Raw genomic sequence first — 15,995 nt, forward strand, 5'->3', positions numbered from 1 at the left:
TTGATGACCAGCTTTGCTCTCTTGGCCCTATGCACTTGCTACATGTTTTCCTTCATGTTTTAGGTGTGTCTAATGGACACTGTGTGTGTGTGTGTGTGTGTGTGTGTGTGTGTGTGTGTTTCGTGCATGTAAGTATGCAGGGGCCATGTATTCACGTGGAAGTCAGAATATTGAGTGTCCTGCTTATCAGCCTCTACCAGAGCTCCCAGGATCCACTTGTTTTCAGTCTGTCAATACTGGGGTCACAGGCATACGTGGTCATCCCTGGCTTTTATGTGCGTGCTGAGAATTTGAACTCAGATCCTCATGCTTGCCAAAAGCACTTAGTTACTGAGTCATATCCCCAGCCCAAGATGGGCTTTTGACATTTCAGTGATTCTTTAGTGACTAAAGGGGAAAACTGAACTAGCTATTTTTAAAATATTTAAAATAATATAACAAATATCCATCCATTAATCAGAATTAACCTTTAAAAAAATTTTAAATTATATATGTATATATACGTGTGTGTGTGTGTGTGTGTGTGTGTGTGTGTGTGCACATGACTGCAGGTACCCAAGGAGGTTCAGAGTCATTGGATCCCCCTGGGACAGAGTTACAGGCAGTTGTGAACTGCTTGCCTGATGTGGGTGCTGGGAACTGAACTCGGATCCTGTACAAGAGCAGTATGCAGTCTTAGCTGCTGAGCCATTTTTCCAGCCCCTTAACTTTCTTTAAAAAAAATAAATGGCGCCAGGTGTGGTGGCACACGCCTTTAATCCCAGCACTTGGGAGGCAGAGGCAGGCAGATCTCTGTGAGTTCAAGGCCAGCCTGGTCTACCTAGAGAGTTCCAGGACAGCTGGGGCTACAGGGAGAACCTGTCTCAAAAAGACCAAAAAAAAAAAAAAAAAAAGGCTAGAAATGTAGCTCAGCTAGTAGAATGCTTGCTTCAAATACACAAAGCCCTGGTTTGATCCCCAGCACCACATAATCCAGGCATGGTGGCATATGCCTGTAATCCCAGCACTTCAGAGGTAGAGACTGGAGGATCAGAAGTTGAAGGTCATCCGGAACTATATAGGGAATTCAAGGCCAGCTTCAAATAAAGTAAAATGAAGTAAATGAAATAAACGAAAAAGTATTGCAATAGAATGGGTGATGGCCTGCATCCTGTGCCACTCACCTCAATGCCTGGTCCCCTCCCAGCTCCTGATGGACAGCCACTTACTTCATGGCTTTATATCCTTCCATTTTATATCTATATTAAAGAAGTTTTTTTGAGACAGGGTCTCCCTGGAGCCCCAGCTGGCCTGGTCAGGATGGCCTCAGTCTCACAAGGCATGTACCACCACACCCAGTCATATATTAAAATTTTAAATACCATTTATTTTGTGTGTGGGGTGTGTGTGTGTGTGTCTGTGTGTCTGTGTGTCTGTATCTGTCTATTTTGGGGAAGGATGTACATGTATGCTGAGGTGTGCATGTGGAGATCAGAGGACTCCTTGCAGATGCTGGTTCTCTCCTTCCGTCATGTGGATCCTGACTGCTTAGGTCAGGTTTGGAGGCAATGATCCTTGCCTGCTGAGGCGCCTCACTCGCTCTCATGTTCTTATGTTTTTGTTTGTACCATAGACATCAGCATTATGTGTAGAATGTAAGTATATAAAATCTCTTCTGCACTTAAGGTGTGATTGAATGTATATTCTACTATTTTATTCAATGTGCTTTCTGAGATTTCTATTGAGTCTATAGCTTTCTTTCATTTTCACTGCTCTGTCGCGGGTCATGTGAGTGTAACATAATTGATTATTGCACATGCTGACCATTGTATGTAGACTGCCTTGGACACATTTGTAGAGAATGTATAGAACATTCATAGAGTCATAGGAGATATGCATTCCAATTTTGATTTGCCTTTATTTCCAAAGTACTTATGCCAACTTGCTTATTCACCTATAGAATGTGACCATACGTTGGTCTTGGACTTTCTCAGTTATTGCCAGTCTAATAGATGAGACTAACACACTCTTTTAATTTGAGGTTTTTTTTCAAATTACCAGTGGCATCATAATTTCTTTAGGCATTGAAATTTGAAATTAAAAACATTCAACAGGGCTGGAGAGATGGCTCAGCGGTTAAGAGCACTGGTTGCTCTTGCAGAGGACTGGGGTTTGATTCCCAGCACCCACATAGTAGTTAACAACCACCTGTAACTCCAGTTCTAGGGGAATCCAATGCCCTCTTCTGACCTCCTTGGGCATTGTGTGACACAGGTGCACTTACATACATGCAAGCAACACACACATACATATCAAATAAAAATAAATAAAATATTAAAAAAGAAAAGCAAAACAAGCAAAAGCATCCAACAGGTTGCATGTCTTTAATCCCAGCACTCTCAAGCCAGAAGCAGGCAGATCTCTGTGAGTTTGAGGCCAACCTGGTCTACATGAGTTCTAGGCCAGCCAGAGCTACATAGTGAAAAAAAAGTAAGAGAGAGAAAGAAAGAAGAAAAAGCAACAAGGCTTGGCAGTAATAATAATTACTATAATTTATTAAAGCTTGGAACTCATTCTATAGACCAGGCTGGCCTTAACTCCCCAGTGTTGGGATTGAAGGCATGCACCACCACACACACCCACTACTGTGGAATATTTTATCTCCTCTTTGTAAAATTTTTCTACCTTTTTCTATTTAGAATTCTGAAGATACCAGGGTCATTTTTCTTGGTGAGGACACGGTGTGTGACATCATCACAGCATCACACAGTTCAGTTGTCTTTCCTTTGGCCTCCAAGAGCCCACCAGTGTTGTGAAAAGCTGAAGTTTTCAGGAAGCTGAGTTGTGCCTGAGCAGGTGTTCATTGAGTTAGACTTCTTGAAAAGGGGCTCATCCGTTGTCTTAAAAAAGGAACACATATTAACTCAAGCATGCTCATTTGTATATTCCTGAAGAGATAACAAACAATAGATGACCAATTATCTTAGAGCATTGTAGAGAATTGGCTAGGTACAAGCACGCACATCCCATGCTAGATGAGCAGCACAAACACCAGGTACCACACTGGTGCTGTTGAAAGATGTTTTGTTTTGCAAAATTAAAAAGTGCTATTGTGTGAGTTTGCTTTTGTTGTTCACCTTGTCAGAGTTAAAATTTATCATATGAACTTACATGCCCTTTTCTTTCTCCTTTCAGTGTGACAAAATTAGGCAAGAGCGAGATGAAGCTGTTAAAAAACTGGAAGAATTTCAAAAAAGTATGTAAGCATTTCTGTGGAGGTCTCAACACATGACGTCAGTTGGGGATTGTGGGAGTAACAGAGACCCTGTTGAGTTGCAGGGTGCACTGGTTGTATTATCAAAAATACAAAAATTGTCATCCCATTTGCCAAAAAAAAGCCTTGACATTACTGTGATTTTGAAAGTAATGGAATAAGCATTATAAATGTATTATAGAAATTTAAACTTGTTATAAGAAAAGTTTGCTATGGAAAAAGTGAAAGGAAAACAAGATTACTTTGTTACCTTGACTCCCGAGAAAAGCTAAAGCTAGTATTTTATACTGTATCCTCTGTTCTTTCATTATTGTAATACGTTTCTACCAAAAAAGGGTGTATTTCACATTCCATTTTATAGCCTCCTTTTTGCAGTAAACAGTAAATCTTTGCAAGTCAGGAGAAATGTATATCAGTTCTAATTGCTACCCTTAGTCTTCTGGAATATATGATACGTATGCAATTCTACAATAGTATCTAAATGATAATCTTGGAAGATCTTCAGTGCCTGCTGTTCCCTGGTCCTTCCCTTTCCTGTCTGTGGGGGGACAACCACTGTCATAGTTTTGTATCTGTTCCATGCTCTTTTAGTCTATTTTTTGTCTTTTTATATCTTTCATGTTCTTATATTTATGTTTATACCATATACATCATAAATATGCATAATGTAAATTTAAGCAATATTCTTTCTGTACCCAAAGTATCATTTCTCACATATTCTGTTATTTTACTCAGTGTTATGGTTTTGGGGATCCATTTATAATGAGATACATAACTTTAATTCATTTTCACTGCTCTGTGGTATATTATGAATATGCCATGTTTTGTTGTTTTTAGAAATACTATGTAGTTCTGTATGATCCTCTCATAGACATTATTGGAGATCATATATAATGTGTAGTAAATATATCATACACAGTAATATAGTACCGTAACTTTGTTCTTTCATTAATATTGTTTCCGTTTTTTAAAGTACTATCAATAATACATGGGAAGTACTCTTGTATCTTTATAGTGATCTGATTAGTTTCTTAGGTTAATTCAAGAAAAAGGAACTACACTAGAGATCTATACAGATTTGGGCATATAACTACTAAAGCATTTATTACATACTTATAAATGTACTATAACAAGGTAGATCTTATTTTAAGTGTTCTCAGTAGGGCTGAGGGAGGTAGTTCAGTCATGTGGCACTTGCCTAGCATATGTGAAGCCCTGGTTTGATTCCCAGCACTTCTAATCAATCAATCAATCAATCAATCAATCAATCAATCAATCAATCAATATAAATCAGTCAGTTGGTGGGAAGAAACTGTAGGAGGTGTCTGTGGCCTTGATGGTAGTAATGGTTCCACAAGCAAATACTTATTCCCCAACTGATCAAGCTGTGTCTATTTATGTAAACGACTTACATATCACTTATACATGAATAAAATGGTTAAAGAAAAAGCAAAGAAAAGTAACAGATTTCCAGAGCTTGAACAGCTTAAAGAGTTTGGATGTTTGAAATAACTATTATATTCCCACAAACAGTAATTTTCTTCTAAATTTTTAACTATGTTATTTTTTGTGGGACATAAATCTGTTATTTATCCCCTGAGTCAGAACATAGCTAATCAGACCCAAAAGTGTCATATGGGACTATGTCATGGGCACAGAGTCAGGTACTACAGGAAAATAACCTCCTCCATACAAGCTGGAACTTTCTTGATCGTTCCACAGAGGCTGTATCAGTCAGGGAACAAGAGTTGACTTGGTAACTATACAACAAAACATTTTACTCTTGTGAAAGATAAAACAGCCGTAACAATGCAGTATTATAGTTAAATTTCAATAGTCAGCTTATTTCAGCATCTGACCACAACAAAGAAAATCTAAGGCAATCACCTGTCTGTCCATGGAGGCCAGGAGGCCATGATAGAAATACCTCATATTTATGAATGGCTGTTGCATGGTACTTTCTCATTCCCTAGTGTAGGCCTGATGGCATACGTGTGCTCTTGGAAAGACTGATCGTTGGTGTTGTTGCCAGTTAGCGTGCTTGAGTTGTTGACAGTGGAGTGGTGTGCTGTGCACAGGGCGCTGGTTCAGGTTTTCCTGTTTCTTATGGCTGGATTTATCTTAGCATGTTTTGATCCAGCTAGGTGGTAGGGATTGGCCTCCTGTACCCTGCAAGAATGGAAACAACTTTCTCTGAGTTTCAGCCTTTGGGAGAAACATGTAAATTCTGTTCTCATCTCCCATTTCCCTTTGAAAGTCTGCCTTTTCCTCTAGATCCTGCTGATAGTTTTAAAAACTTTTTTCCTTAGGAGCAACTTAGTTTATGATCTGAAAGGCACCTGAGCATGGATATAAATTCATCGGGTACATTTCATTAGTAATGTTTTTCATATCTACTAATTAACATGAAGCAAATTTTTATGCTTCTTCCTCAAATATAACTCATTTTTTAATTGTATGTATTTGTGTGTGTGTGTGTGTGTTTGTGTGTGTGTGTGTGTGTGTGTGTATATACATGCACATGGAGGTCAGAGGACAACTTACGGTAGTCAGTTTTCTTCTTCCACTATGTGGGTTCTGGGAATCAGACTTGGCACTTGGTATTCAGACTTAACACCAGGTGCCTTCACCTGCTAAGCCATCCTGCAGGCCTCAGGGTGTAAATTCTTTACTCATGAAGATAAAATACAGAGTAAAGAAACTTTATTTCTTAGCTAGTGATGTTGCTAGAGTGTACAACTTACGGTAGTCAGTTTTCTTCTTCCACTATGTGGGTTCTGGGAATCAGACTTGGCACTTGGTATTCAGACTTAACACCAGGTGCCTTCACCTGCTAAGCCATCCTGCAGGCCTCAGGGTGTAAATTCTTTACTCATGAAGATAAAATACAGAGTAAAGAAACTTTATTTCTTAGCTAGTGATGTTGCTAGAGTGTTTGCCTCATATGCATGAAGTCATGGATTTGATTCACTGGTGCCACATAAAATAAGGTATGGTGGTATAAGCCTGTAACTCCAGTACTCATAGGTAGAAGCAGGAGCATCAGAAGTTCTAGGTCATCCTTGGCTACATAGCTGAGTTTGAGGTCACCCTGAGCTACATGAGACCCTATCTTAGGAAACAAAGCAAAGTAACACAAAGAAAAATCAAAACAAAATTTTATTTCTTTTAAAACTCTAAGATAAATGGTCATGGCTTTTGAACAAGGGTAGAATTTGAGATCTGGAATGGAATATTGCTTGGATCTTATCACCATGGGCTCTGTTTGGCACGCATCCATGTATCCTTGAGCAAGTTTCTGCTTTGGTAAATTTGGAATGAATGACCTTGCTTGTACCCTGTTTGAGGCTAAAGTGAGAAACTCTGCATAAAAAGAGCTCACCTCTGTACCTGGCATATAGTAAGTGCTTAATAAGTGCTCCTTGCTGACAGCACCATCTGCCTCAGGTCATCATGTTGCCAGGACGAAGACTTGCTAGTGTGAATTTTTAGGAAGTTGGTCTCCCACAGGAACCCGCACATTTGCACAGCTCTGTGGCAAAGTTTTTTTGCTGCCCTCAAATTCCTGATGGTTTCTTGCCAGACCTACCTCTCAAGGTGTGGGAAGAACCTGTGAGCCTAGCTTTGTGATCAGGGCTGGGGAGGGGGGCGTGTCAAGCCTAGCCTTGTGATAATGGCTGGGGGGGGCGTGTCAAGCCTAGCCTTGTGATAATGGCTGGGGGGGCGTGTCCAGCCTAGGCTTGTGGGCACGGCTGGGGGGGTGGGGGGGGCATGTCAAGCTTAGCCTTGTGATCAGGGCTGAGGGCATGTCAAGCCTAGCCTTGTGAGCACAGCCGGAGGTGGGGAGGTCACCTTCTCTTCGGGGTACATGCATCCCTAGCCATAGTTCCATGCCATTCTTGAGCCTCTGCCAGCTCTCCCTCAGCCTGCCTCCTAGTTTCTCTAGCTCTTTACCTCCCAGGAAGCCATGTGCCTAGAAGAACAGGTTCCTGTAAAAGACAAGTCAATAAAGTCCCTTCATGTGTCTGAGGCTACAGAGTTAGATCCTGGGTTATGGTTATGGCTACAGCAATCTTCCTGTATTGTGCCAACTTCCTGGTTATTTCTTGACACATGAAAGCTGGGAAAAAGCTTAGTTGGTAGAAGACTTCGCTAGCATGTATGAGACCCTGGATTCGACCCCCAGCATTATATAAACTGGGTATGGTGGTGCATGCCTGTAAGCTCGGCGCTTAGGATGTAGAGGCAGGAGGATCAAAAGTTTAAGACCATCCTAGGCTACATAATAAATTTGAGACTAGTTGCCTGGGAAACACAAGATCCCATCTAAAACAAAACAAAGCAAAGCAAGACAAAAATACCTTTTTAAGCAGTCTAATGTTGAAGAGTTTGTATTATGTTCACAGCCTATGCTTCAGAGATCCCATGTGTCATATCGCTAGGAGGTGGAGTGTGGAGAGATGTTTCTGAGGAAACAAGGCTTTTGGTGTAGACAGTTTCAACTGGAACAAATGAGGAAGGACCATGGAAAAGTGGAGTGTTCCAAAAATGGGATTGGGTGGGCCTTATCAGCCTGAGCTGTGCCCAAGTATTTTGCTTTACTTCTGTGGGCCCCAGTGTTCTTGGATATAAAGTTGCTATGACAACATCTACTTTGTAGGAGTGTTCTGAGGATTGCTGGGAGCACAGGTGAAAGGCTTAGGATAAGGATAGGCACAGTCAGGCTCAGTACTTGGAGAGCAGTCCTACACTGCAGAGAACATTCTAGAAAAAGGATGTTCACAAGCAAACTCAGGCCTGATCCATGTTTCAGCAAGGTGAAGACCTGCTTTCTATGTGTTTTATGCTACATGTAAGAGAACAAAATGGCACATGCCTATAATTCCAGCACTTGAGAAGCAGAGACAGGAGGGTAGCCTCAAGTTTGAGACTAGCCTGGTCTATAGAGCAAAGTTCAGGGCTTTATAGTGAGACTCTGTCTGAAAGTGCTCCTTTAATGCTAACATTTTGTAGAAGACAAACGTAAGTTAAACCCCAATAACCCTACAATCTGATGTGTACTCCGATGGCCTGTATGTAAGAGTGGAGGTCATGGATGAAGAGAGACAGACTTTGCTAATTCAACTAGACTGGTCGAAACAGCAGTTGATATGCCTTTAGGTTATTCATGAGTTCCCAAGGTCTGTATTTTACTTATTTATTTTTAAAGATTTTTACTTTATTTTTAACTTTATGTATGTGGGTTGGGGGGTATGTGCATCTGTGTGCAGCGAGGAAGCCAGAAGACAGCTGGAGTTACAGGTGGTTGTGAGCTGCCAGACACTGGTGCTGGGAACTGAAATCGGGTCTCTTGAAAGTACCTGCTCTTGGTTGCTGAACCATCTCTCCAGCCCATTATTTTATTTATTTTTGAGACAGGATCTCATATATCCCAGGCTGGCCTTGAATTCTATACATCTGAGGATGACCTTGACCCTCTGATCCTCCTTCCTCCTCTTGAGTACTAGGATTACGGGTATGCACCACCTCTCTCAGTGCTATGTGCTGGGGACGAGCCCTGGGGCTTCATGAATGCTAGCCAGTCACTCTACCCACTGAGCATATTCCCAGCCCTTAAACATTGTTTTCAAATTTTTCAAAGTTCAAAGTGATTGAAAAATTAGAAAACAGTGCCATGAGCCCTTGTGTATCTGTGATCCAACAGTTATCAACTCAAGTTCAGTTATCCTTTATCCATATGTCTACACACCCACCGTGACATGTTGTTACACTGATGTTAATATCAGTCTTTGTATCGTTATAATATTGCTGACAATGAATATTTCAGTATGAATTTTTGTTTTTTTCCCAAAGTATTACTGTATTATTAAGATTCCTTTCCTTAAAGTTTACCTTTTTTCTTTTTCAAATGCATCACTTAAAAAAAAAAGGAATTTCATACATAAAGTGTGTGGGGGGGTCATAGAAATAACGAGACAGTCCTGGAGAGATGATTCAGCGGTTAATAGCACTGACTGCTCTTGCAGAGGACCCGAGTTCAATTCCCAGCTCCCACATGGCGGCTACGAACCATCTTTAACTGCAGTTCCAGGGGAATCTGAAGCCCTCTTCTGACCTCCACGGCATTGCACGACACAGGTGCACTCACATACATGCAGGCAATACACTCATACACATAAAATAAAATAATAAATTAAAAAAAAAGAAATAACGAGACAAGCCCAAATTCAGGACCGATAAATAAATGGTTAAAGGTTAATTTAAAAAAAAATCTGTATTCTTTGCAAAGGCCAAATAGGGGTCCGTGAGATGGCTCAGCAGGTAAAGGAACTTGCCTTCAAGCCCGGCAACCTGAGTTCAATTCCTGGGTCCATGTTATGGAAGAATAAAACCGACTCCTACAAGTTGTCCTTTGACCGCCACAAGTGTGCAGTACCTGTGTAAAGGCATACACACAAATAAATAAATAAATAAATAAATAAATAAATAAATAAATAAACTCAAATTAAAACAAAAGTAGAGGATGGGGGCATGGTGGTGCACACCTTTGGTCCCAGCACTTGGGAGGCAGAGGCAGGTGAATCCCTGTGAGTTCAAGGCTACACAGTGAGATCCTGCCTCAGAAAAAAAAAACACAAAAAAACAAAAGGACAGATCAATATATACTTTAGAATTATTTTTGTTATGTATTATATGACCTGACTTTTGGGATTTGAAATGAGGTCTTCCTTTTAAAAGATACAAATGCCCATCTTGTCTATTCTTCCCTTCTGAACCTAGAAAGCAGATAGGTAGATTTCTATGCTGTCAGTTTGGCGTTGGGAGAATTTCTGAAACTAAAAAACTGAAACACAATTACAATTTTTCTGCTGTTTCCTCTTCTGAGAAAGAACCAAAGCCCTCACCTGACAGACTCCATCATGTCAAAATCCGAGGAAGCATGGACAAGTCTTCCTGAAGGAGTTTATCAGGTTAAATCACAGGACAGCCTTTTACAAAATATTTAGGAAATAAACGCTACATGTCCTTCTTACTATTTTTTTCTAGGCCTAAGCCTCATGACGGCGGAATGATTTTTCTTACTCTTTCATGAGCAAGAATGTTATTGAATAAAAAGTCAAATTCCTATGAGAAATACAGAGTGTTTATGTTTTTGTTGTGAGTGTAGAAATACCAGATTGTGGCAGAAGATGTCAAGTAGTTAAAGCAAAAAAATTCAAAGTAATATTTGATGTTGTAAAAATTGTATAGGTTTCTTTTCTCTTTCCTTCACATTTTTGAAGAACCTACCTTGTAAACATAGTGATAAAATGCCAGGAATATTAGGATTTTAAGGAAATAATAGAGCCTATTATTTAAACTACAATATAAAAGGCAATTACATTGATGAAGAGCTACATGGGCTTTGTGTATGTGAATAAACTTGGCCTGTGTTCAGCTTCTATTTGTTCTTCTGGCATAAACACATATTGTGTGTGATTCCAGTTTAATGGGGACCCGTTTGTATGCCAAGCAGCTGCATTTTAGGACCTATTGCGTGATTTCATAGCTCTCTGAAAATTGGTTCTATTCAGAACAGGAGATAGAAGAGGACAAGGGGGGGGGTGTGTGTGGAGGGGGGGGGAGCTTCAACACACAATCATTTCTTTTCAATTGGAGCCAGAAAAGGTTGATGACAACATGACCATTGTGTTATAATGATAAGACCACTGAGGCATCTGTACCTCTCATCACAGCTTTCACTCCACAGCAGATACAATTTAATTCACTGCTCCGTCAGCAGTGCTGACACCATTATGCCGTCTGTCTCCACAGTTATAATCACTGTCCTCTGAGAAATGCAGTTGAAATGATCTTGAGCAGTCAAAGAAACTCTCAATTAAGGCTGCCACTTCCAATGTGTCAGATTGTGTCTTATGCACTTGGTACAATTTTCACTTCCAATCCTGTTTATTTACAATGTCTACCAGTAATTACGCTTAACGTGTCATTTAGTGAGGGGGGCCCCTGCCAAGCCGATTGTTGGGTGCTGCTGTACCATTGAGTGGGAGTTTCTTGAAGTCAATGCCATCAGCAGCTTTTAGGCCCTGATGGGATGCGGTAGTAATGTTGATAATGCAAGTATCGTGCTCATCAAGTCATAATTAGATGCCACTCAAATGTGCCACTTGTAATAACAGTGTTGATTCATGTTTTTCTCGGTGACTGCAACTACTAATTAGTTAAGTGGTTTTTGGTTGGCCCGCATTTGCAGCAGATTATTACCCCTGAAAAAATGTCAAGGTTAGAGATGTTTCTGGCCATTTAGTGCTGCTTTATGAATTTGAATATTAACATAATAAGAACTTTGGACAGACTTCGGAAGTAATACATTTTTTTTGTATTTAATTTGGAGAGAACATTTTTCCCCCTGAGTTTAGTCATAATTGCAGGTTAATTAAGCTTAAATGAAGCAAAAGTAATCTGTCTTTGTGTTATGTGAGCCCAGTGCTTTTTTGCCTAAATTTGTTGGGTTTCACATTTGGATATCCTTTAATTTTTTTTTTTTTCTTACACCAAACAAATGTAAGTTAGTCTACATGTCTGTAGTTAGATTTGTGATTCTGAGAATTTTCCTCTGAGTAGAAATGGGGGTGGAAGGAACTGGTATTTTTCTATTTGATCTTTGATATATTCTAAGTCTGAATTACTGTGTCTTTAAATCTCCATTTATGTTAAACAGCTACCAAAATAATCTAAAGATTGAACAAATTTTCAAGTGTTGGTAAAATGCCAAGTAAATTTGATTTTTCTTCTAACCCTAATGACTTTCTACTTTGCAGGAAGCAATTTGTGAGCATCTGTTTTTATCATGACATATCAAATCTTGCTGTTCTGTTCTGGAGTCGATGAAATAACAATAATGAGTTTGTCGTTATTAAAGAGTAATATTACAATACTCAGCCAACCTTCCCGTTGTTAATTCAGCCATAAGATCAACTTAAAGTTTATTTTTCTTTTCTTTTTCTTGGCTTATTTTCCATATTAGATCTATGAGTTCTGTCTAAGCTAAGAAAAGGGCATCATTGCATCACTTTTTATTTATGGAAGGTTCTTTAATTTAGTAGATATGTCTTCAGTTGGTGTGGCCTGTTCCATATCACTAGTTCCAGGCTAGCCAGGGCTACATAGTGAGACTCTGCCTCCAAAATCAAATACACTTTAGGGCCTGGAGAGATGACTCCATTGGTAAAGCACTTGCTGTGCAAATATGAGGCTCTGAGTTTGATCCACTCATGCCGGAAGCCTAGTGTGGGTGGTGTGCTCTTGTAATCCCAGTTCTAGGGAGGCAGAGAGAGGTGAATTCATTATTAGCCAGCCGACCTAGCCAAATCAGCAAGCTCTGGGTCAGTGAGAGACCCTGCCTCATAAAACAAGGTGGATGGCTTCTGAGGAATGAGCCCCAAGGTTGACCTCTGACCTCTATGTGCATGTGTACCCCCCCACATGAACATACACATATATACATACACTTTAAACATGTCCTCAATAACTTCTAAAACGTGATAATTGTAAATGTTCTTAGTTGTGTATGTGGGGTTCTTTTTTTTTTCCTTCTGCATACGTATATTAGCTAGGATTTAATCAAAGACAGCTTCTGAGAAACTTTCAACAATGGTTAAAGGTCTGGCTGGAGAAAGAATTGAAGCATTCTTAATCATGGGGCAGTGTGTGGGCTTCTGGAACGACTGACTAATCTCTGAATGCTGAGACACTTTTTCCCCTTCATTCCTAGTTTCTCACATGGTTATAGAGGAAGTTAATTTCATGCAAAACCATCTTGAGATAGAGAAGACGTGTCGAGAGAGTGCGGAAGCCTTGGCAACAAAGGTGAGCCTCTGCAAGTTAGGGGATTGGTATCTGCACACCTCTATTTCAACTTGATTTTCTAAAGACTGGCTCCCATCCTGCTTCCTTTCTCCTCTTCTCTTATCACTTGTCTGCTCTGATCAGGAGGAAAATGTAGTTAAGGTCTCAGAATCCTGGGATACAATTCACTGAACCTCTGTCTTCCTGCAAAGTGAATTTTGGATGAGAAAAGCAGACTTTCGATGCATGTATTTTCAGCCTGTGTGCCTTATGGGCCTGGGAGAAATGGTCCCCAAAGGAGATGGGTGGACTAGACTTTCTCAAGGTCTCCCCATGTGGTTGCAATGCTGACACTAACCTGGTGTGAAACACAAGAGCAAAGAGTGTTTTCTGCTTAAATCTGATGAAAAAGTCAGCCCCGAGCCTCACACTTTAGGTGATTATTTGTGAAAGCAGAGGAGACGTGCGGAAGGTGACCTCCAGCTCTCTGCTGATTGCTCCAGCTGATGACTACCAAGTGTGTAATTTTCTATATTTTGTCTCATCAGAAGTACATTATTATTAAAGAAGGATTTTTTTTTAATCTCTGTCTTATGTATTTTGGGTTGGGTAAAAAGCATCTGCACCACTCCATCAGAAAATGGATTACAGCAATTTTCAACCAAATTTCATTAGTAATGCTGGTTGTGTGTCTTTTCCCTCACTCCCCTCTGTCCATCCACACCACCCACCTCTGAAATATTTCTTTGGGTATGACTGAAGTCCTACTATCAATAAATAGATAGATAAATAAATTGATTAAATTTATATGCATTTTGCAGTGTGCTTGCCAGAGACATTTGCTTAATTGTTTGCATAACAATATTGCATTAGAATTCATAAAATATTCAGAGCCTAAGAATATGAGTGAGAGAGAGAGAGAGAGAGCATGTGTGTGTGTGTGTGTATGTGTGTGTATGTATGTGAAAGTTTTTTCCTGTTTCTTTTTGTTGTTGTTGTTGTTGTTGTTATTATTATTAACTTGAGCCAGTGTCTCCCTGTAGCCCCAGGTAGCCTGATACTCGCTTATGTAGACCAGGCTGGCCTTGAACTCGCACAGATCTGCCTGCCCCTGCCTCCCAAGTGCTGGGATTAAAGGCATGTGCCACCATGGTTCTTGTCAGATGCTTGCATAGCAGAATGGGTTGCTGCTCTAAAAGCAATGATAGAATGGACAATCCTACATTCTTTTCACTTGGCTGCCCATCCCTGGAGTTCACCAGTCCATGATGACTGTATTCTCTTTATTTCCTTTATTTGGAATAAGTAGAGAAACAATATATTTGGAGTAGATTGGCTGTTCCGAATCTGCTCCGAATCTTCTAGTCCATAAGGACTATCATCTCTCTATTGTACTACATTCGGATGAGGTCACTTCCTGCCTCTCAGGATTAGCAGAGTTTATGGAAAGCAAGGGTTTGTAGGCGCATATGCAAATTTTATTCCTGGTTGTACCACTTGGGACATATGAGAGTCAACAGGTTAGTTCATGTCCCTGGTCTGCAGGGTTTCTTCTTCCTTCGTGATGCTTTGTACGTGGTCCTTTTAGAGCCTCCTTTAAAAATGATCTTGATCTTATCTATTCTTCCCTTTTGTGTTTTTTATTTGTGGTGCATGTGTGTAGGCCAGGTGACTGATATGTTTATCCCTGCTTATCAACTCTGTGCTTCCTAATCCCTAAATTTATTCCTACAATAGGATCCTTAGCACATACCATTTGTTTCGTGCTCTATAAGAAATCTTTTGTAAGGTAGACATACAGTTTGTTTTTGAGAATGTAAGGTGAACTCTTGGACCTTGGGGAAGAAGACTAAAATCTGGAATTTGGAGTTAAGGGTCTAGAGAGATGGTTAGTAGTTAAGAGCACTGGCTGCTCTTGCGGAAGACCCAGATTTGAATACCAACACCCACCTGGTGGCTAACAACTGTCCTAACTCCAGTTCCAGGGGATTTGACACCCTCTTCTGACCTCTGTGGGCATTGCATGACATGAATATACTTTATCTACATGCAGGCAATACTCATACACATAAACTAATAAATATTAAATAAAATATTTTAAAACTTTTTAAAAATGGAATTAAGGGGACTGGAAAGATTGCTCAGTGGTTAAAGTCACTTATTGTTCTTACATGAGACTGAGTTCTGTTCCCAGCACCCATGCAGGGTGGCTTGCAACTGCCTGTAGCTCTAGCTCCAAGAGATCTGATGCCCTCTTCTGACCTTCATGGGCACCTGTGCTCGTGTGCACATACCCACACACAGATATACACACATATGCCTAAGTAAAGATAATAAACAGAATTTAAAAAGTGCAATTAGGGGGCTGGAGAGATGGCTCAGCAGTTAAGAGCACTGACTGCTCTTGCAGAAGACTTGGGTTTGGTTCCCAGCACCCACATGGTGACTGACAACTGTCTGTAACTCTAGTTCCAGGGCCTTTGACACTCTCTTCTGTCTTCCCCAGGCATCGCACGACACAGGTGCACTTATATACATGCAGGCATAACAGTCACACATATAAAATAAATAAATAAATAAATAAATAAATGTTTTTTTAAAGTGGCATTAGTCAAATGCCTCAGATGTATTCTTTGTATGTAAATGATACTGTGGCCTGAATCAGAATATGGAAACTTTGTTACAGATGTCATCAATAAATGATAACAGCACTTTCTGCTGTCAGTTTTGAAAGTAGGCACCATTTTCTGAGCAGTAAATTTTCTCTAAATAATTATTGCAAATCTTTATCATCAAAGTTATGTCAAATAGGACATTCTTATGCGGTTTGACCTCATAATTTTCTTACAAACAAGTGTGGATCTTTGTTTTGCTTCATTTCTGGGTTAAAATG

At 40.0% G+C, this 15,995-nt stretch overlaps 1 protein-coding gene across 2 annotated transcripts in view; it reads left to right on the forward strand.

Annotated features, from left to right (window-relative positions):
- The window catches only part of Shtn1 (shootin 1), a 115,713-nt gene that overhangs the window by 27,992 nt on the left and 71,726 nt on the right, over nt 1-15,995 (forward strand). For both annotated transcript variants that reach the window (XM_008827336.3, XM_008827335.2), the window contains exons 3-4: nt 3,175-3,235; nt 13,029-13,123. In XM_008827336.3, the coding sequence (XP_008825558.1) occupies nt 3,175-3,235; nt 13,029-13,123 (156 nt within the window). The remainder of the gene's footprint in view (nt 1-3,174; nt 3,236-13,028; nt 13,124-15,995) is intronic.

The sequence above is a fragment of the Nannospalax galili genome, unplaced genomic scaffold (assembly GCF_000622305.1).
Source record: "Nannospalax galili isolate Female #2095 unplaced genomic scaffold, S.galili_v1.0 scaffold31, whole genome shotgun sequence".
NCBI lineage: Eukaryota > Metazoa > Chordata > Mammalia > Rodentia > Spalacidae > Nannospalax > Nannospalax galili.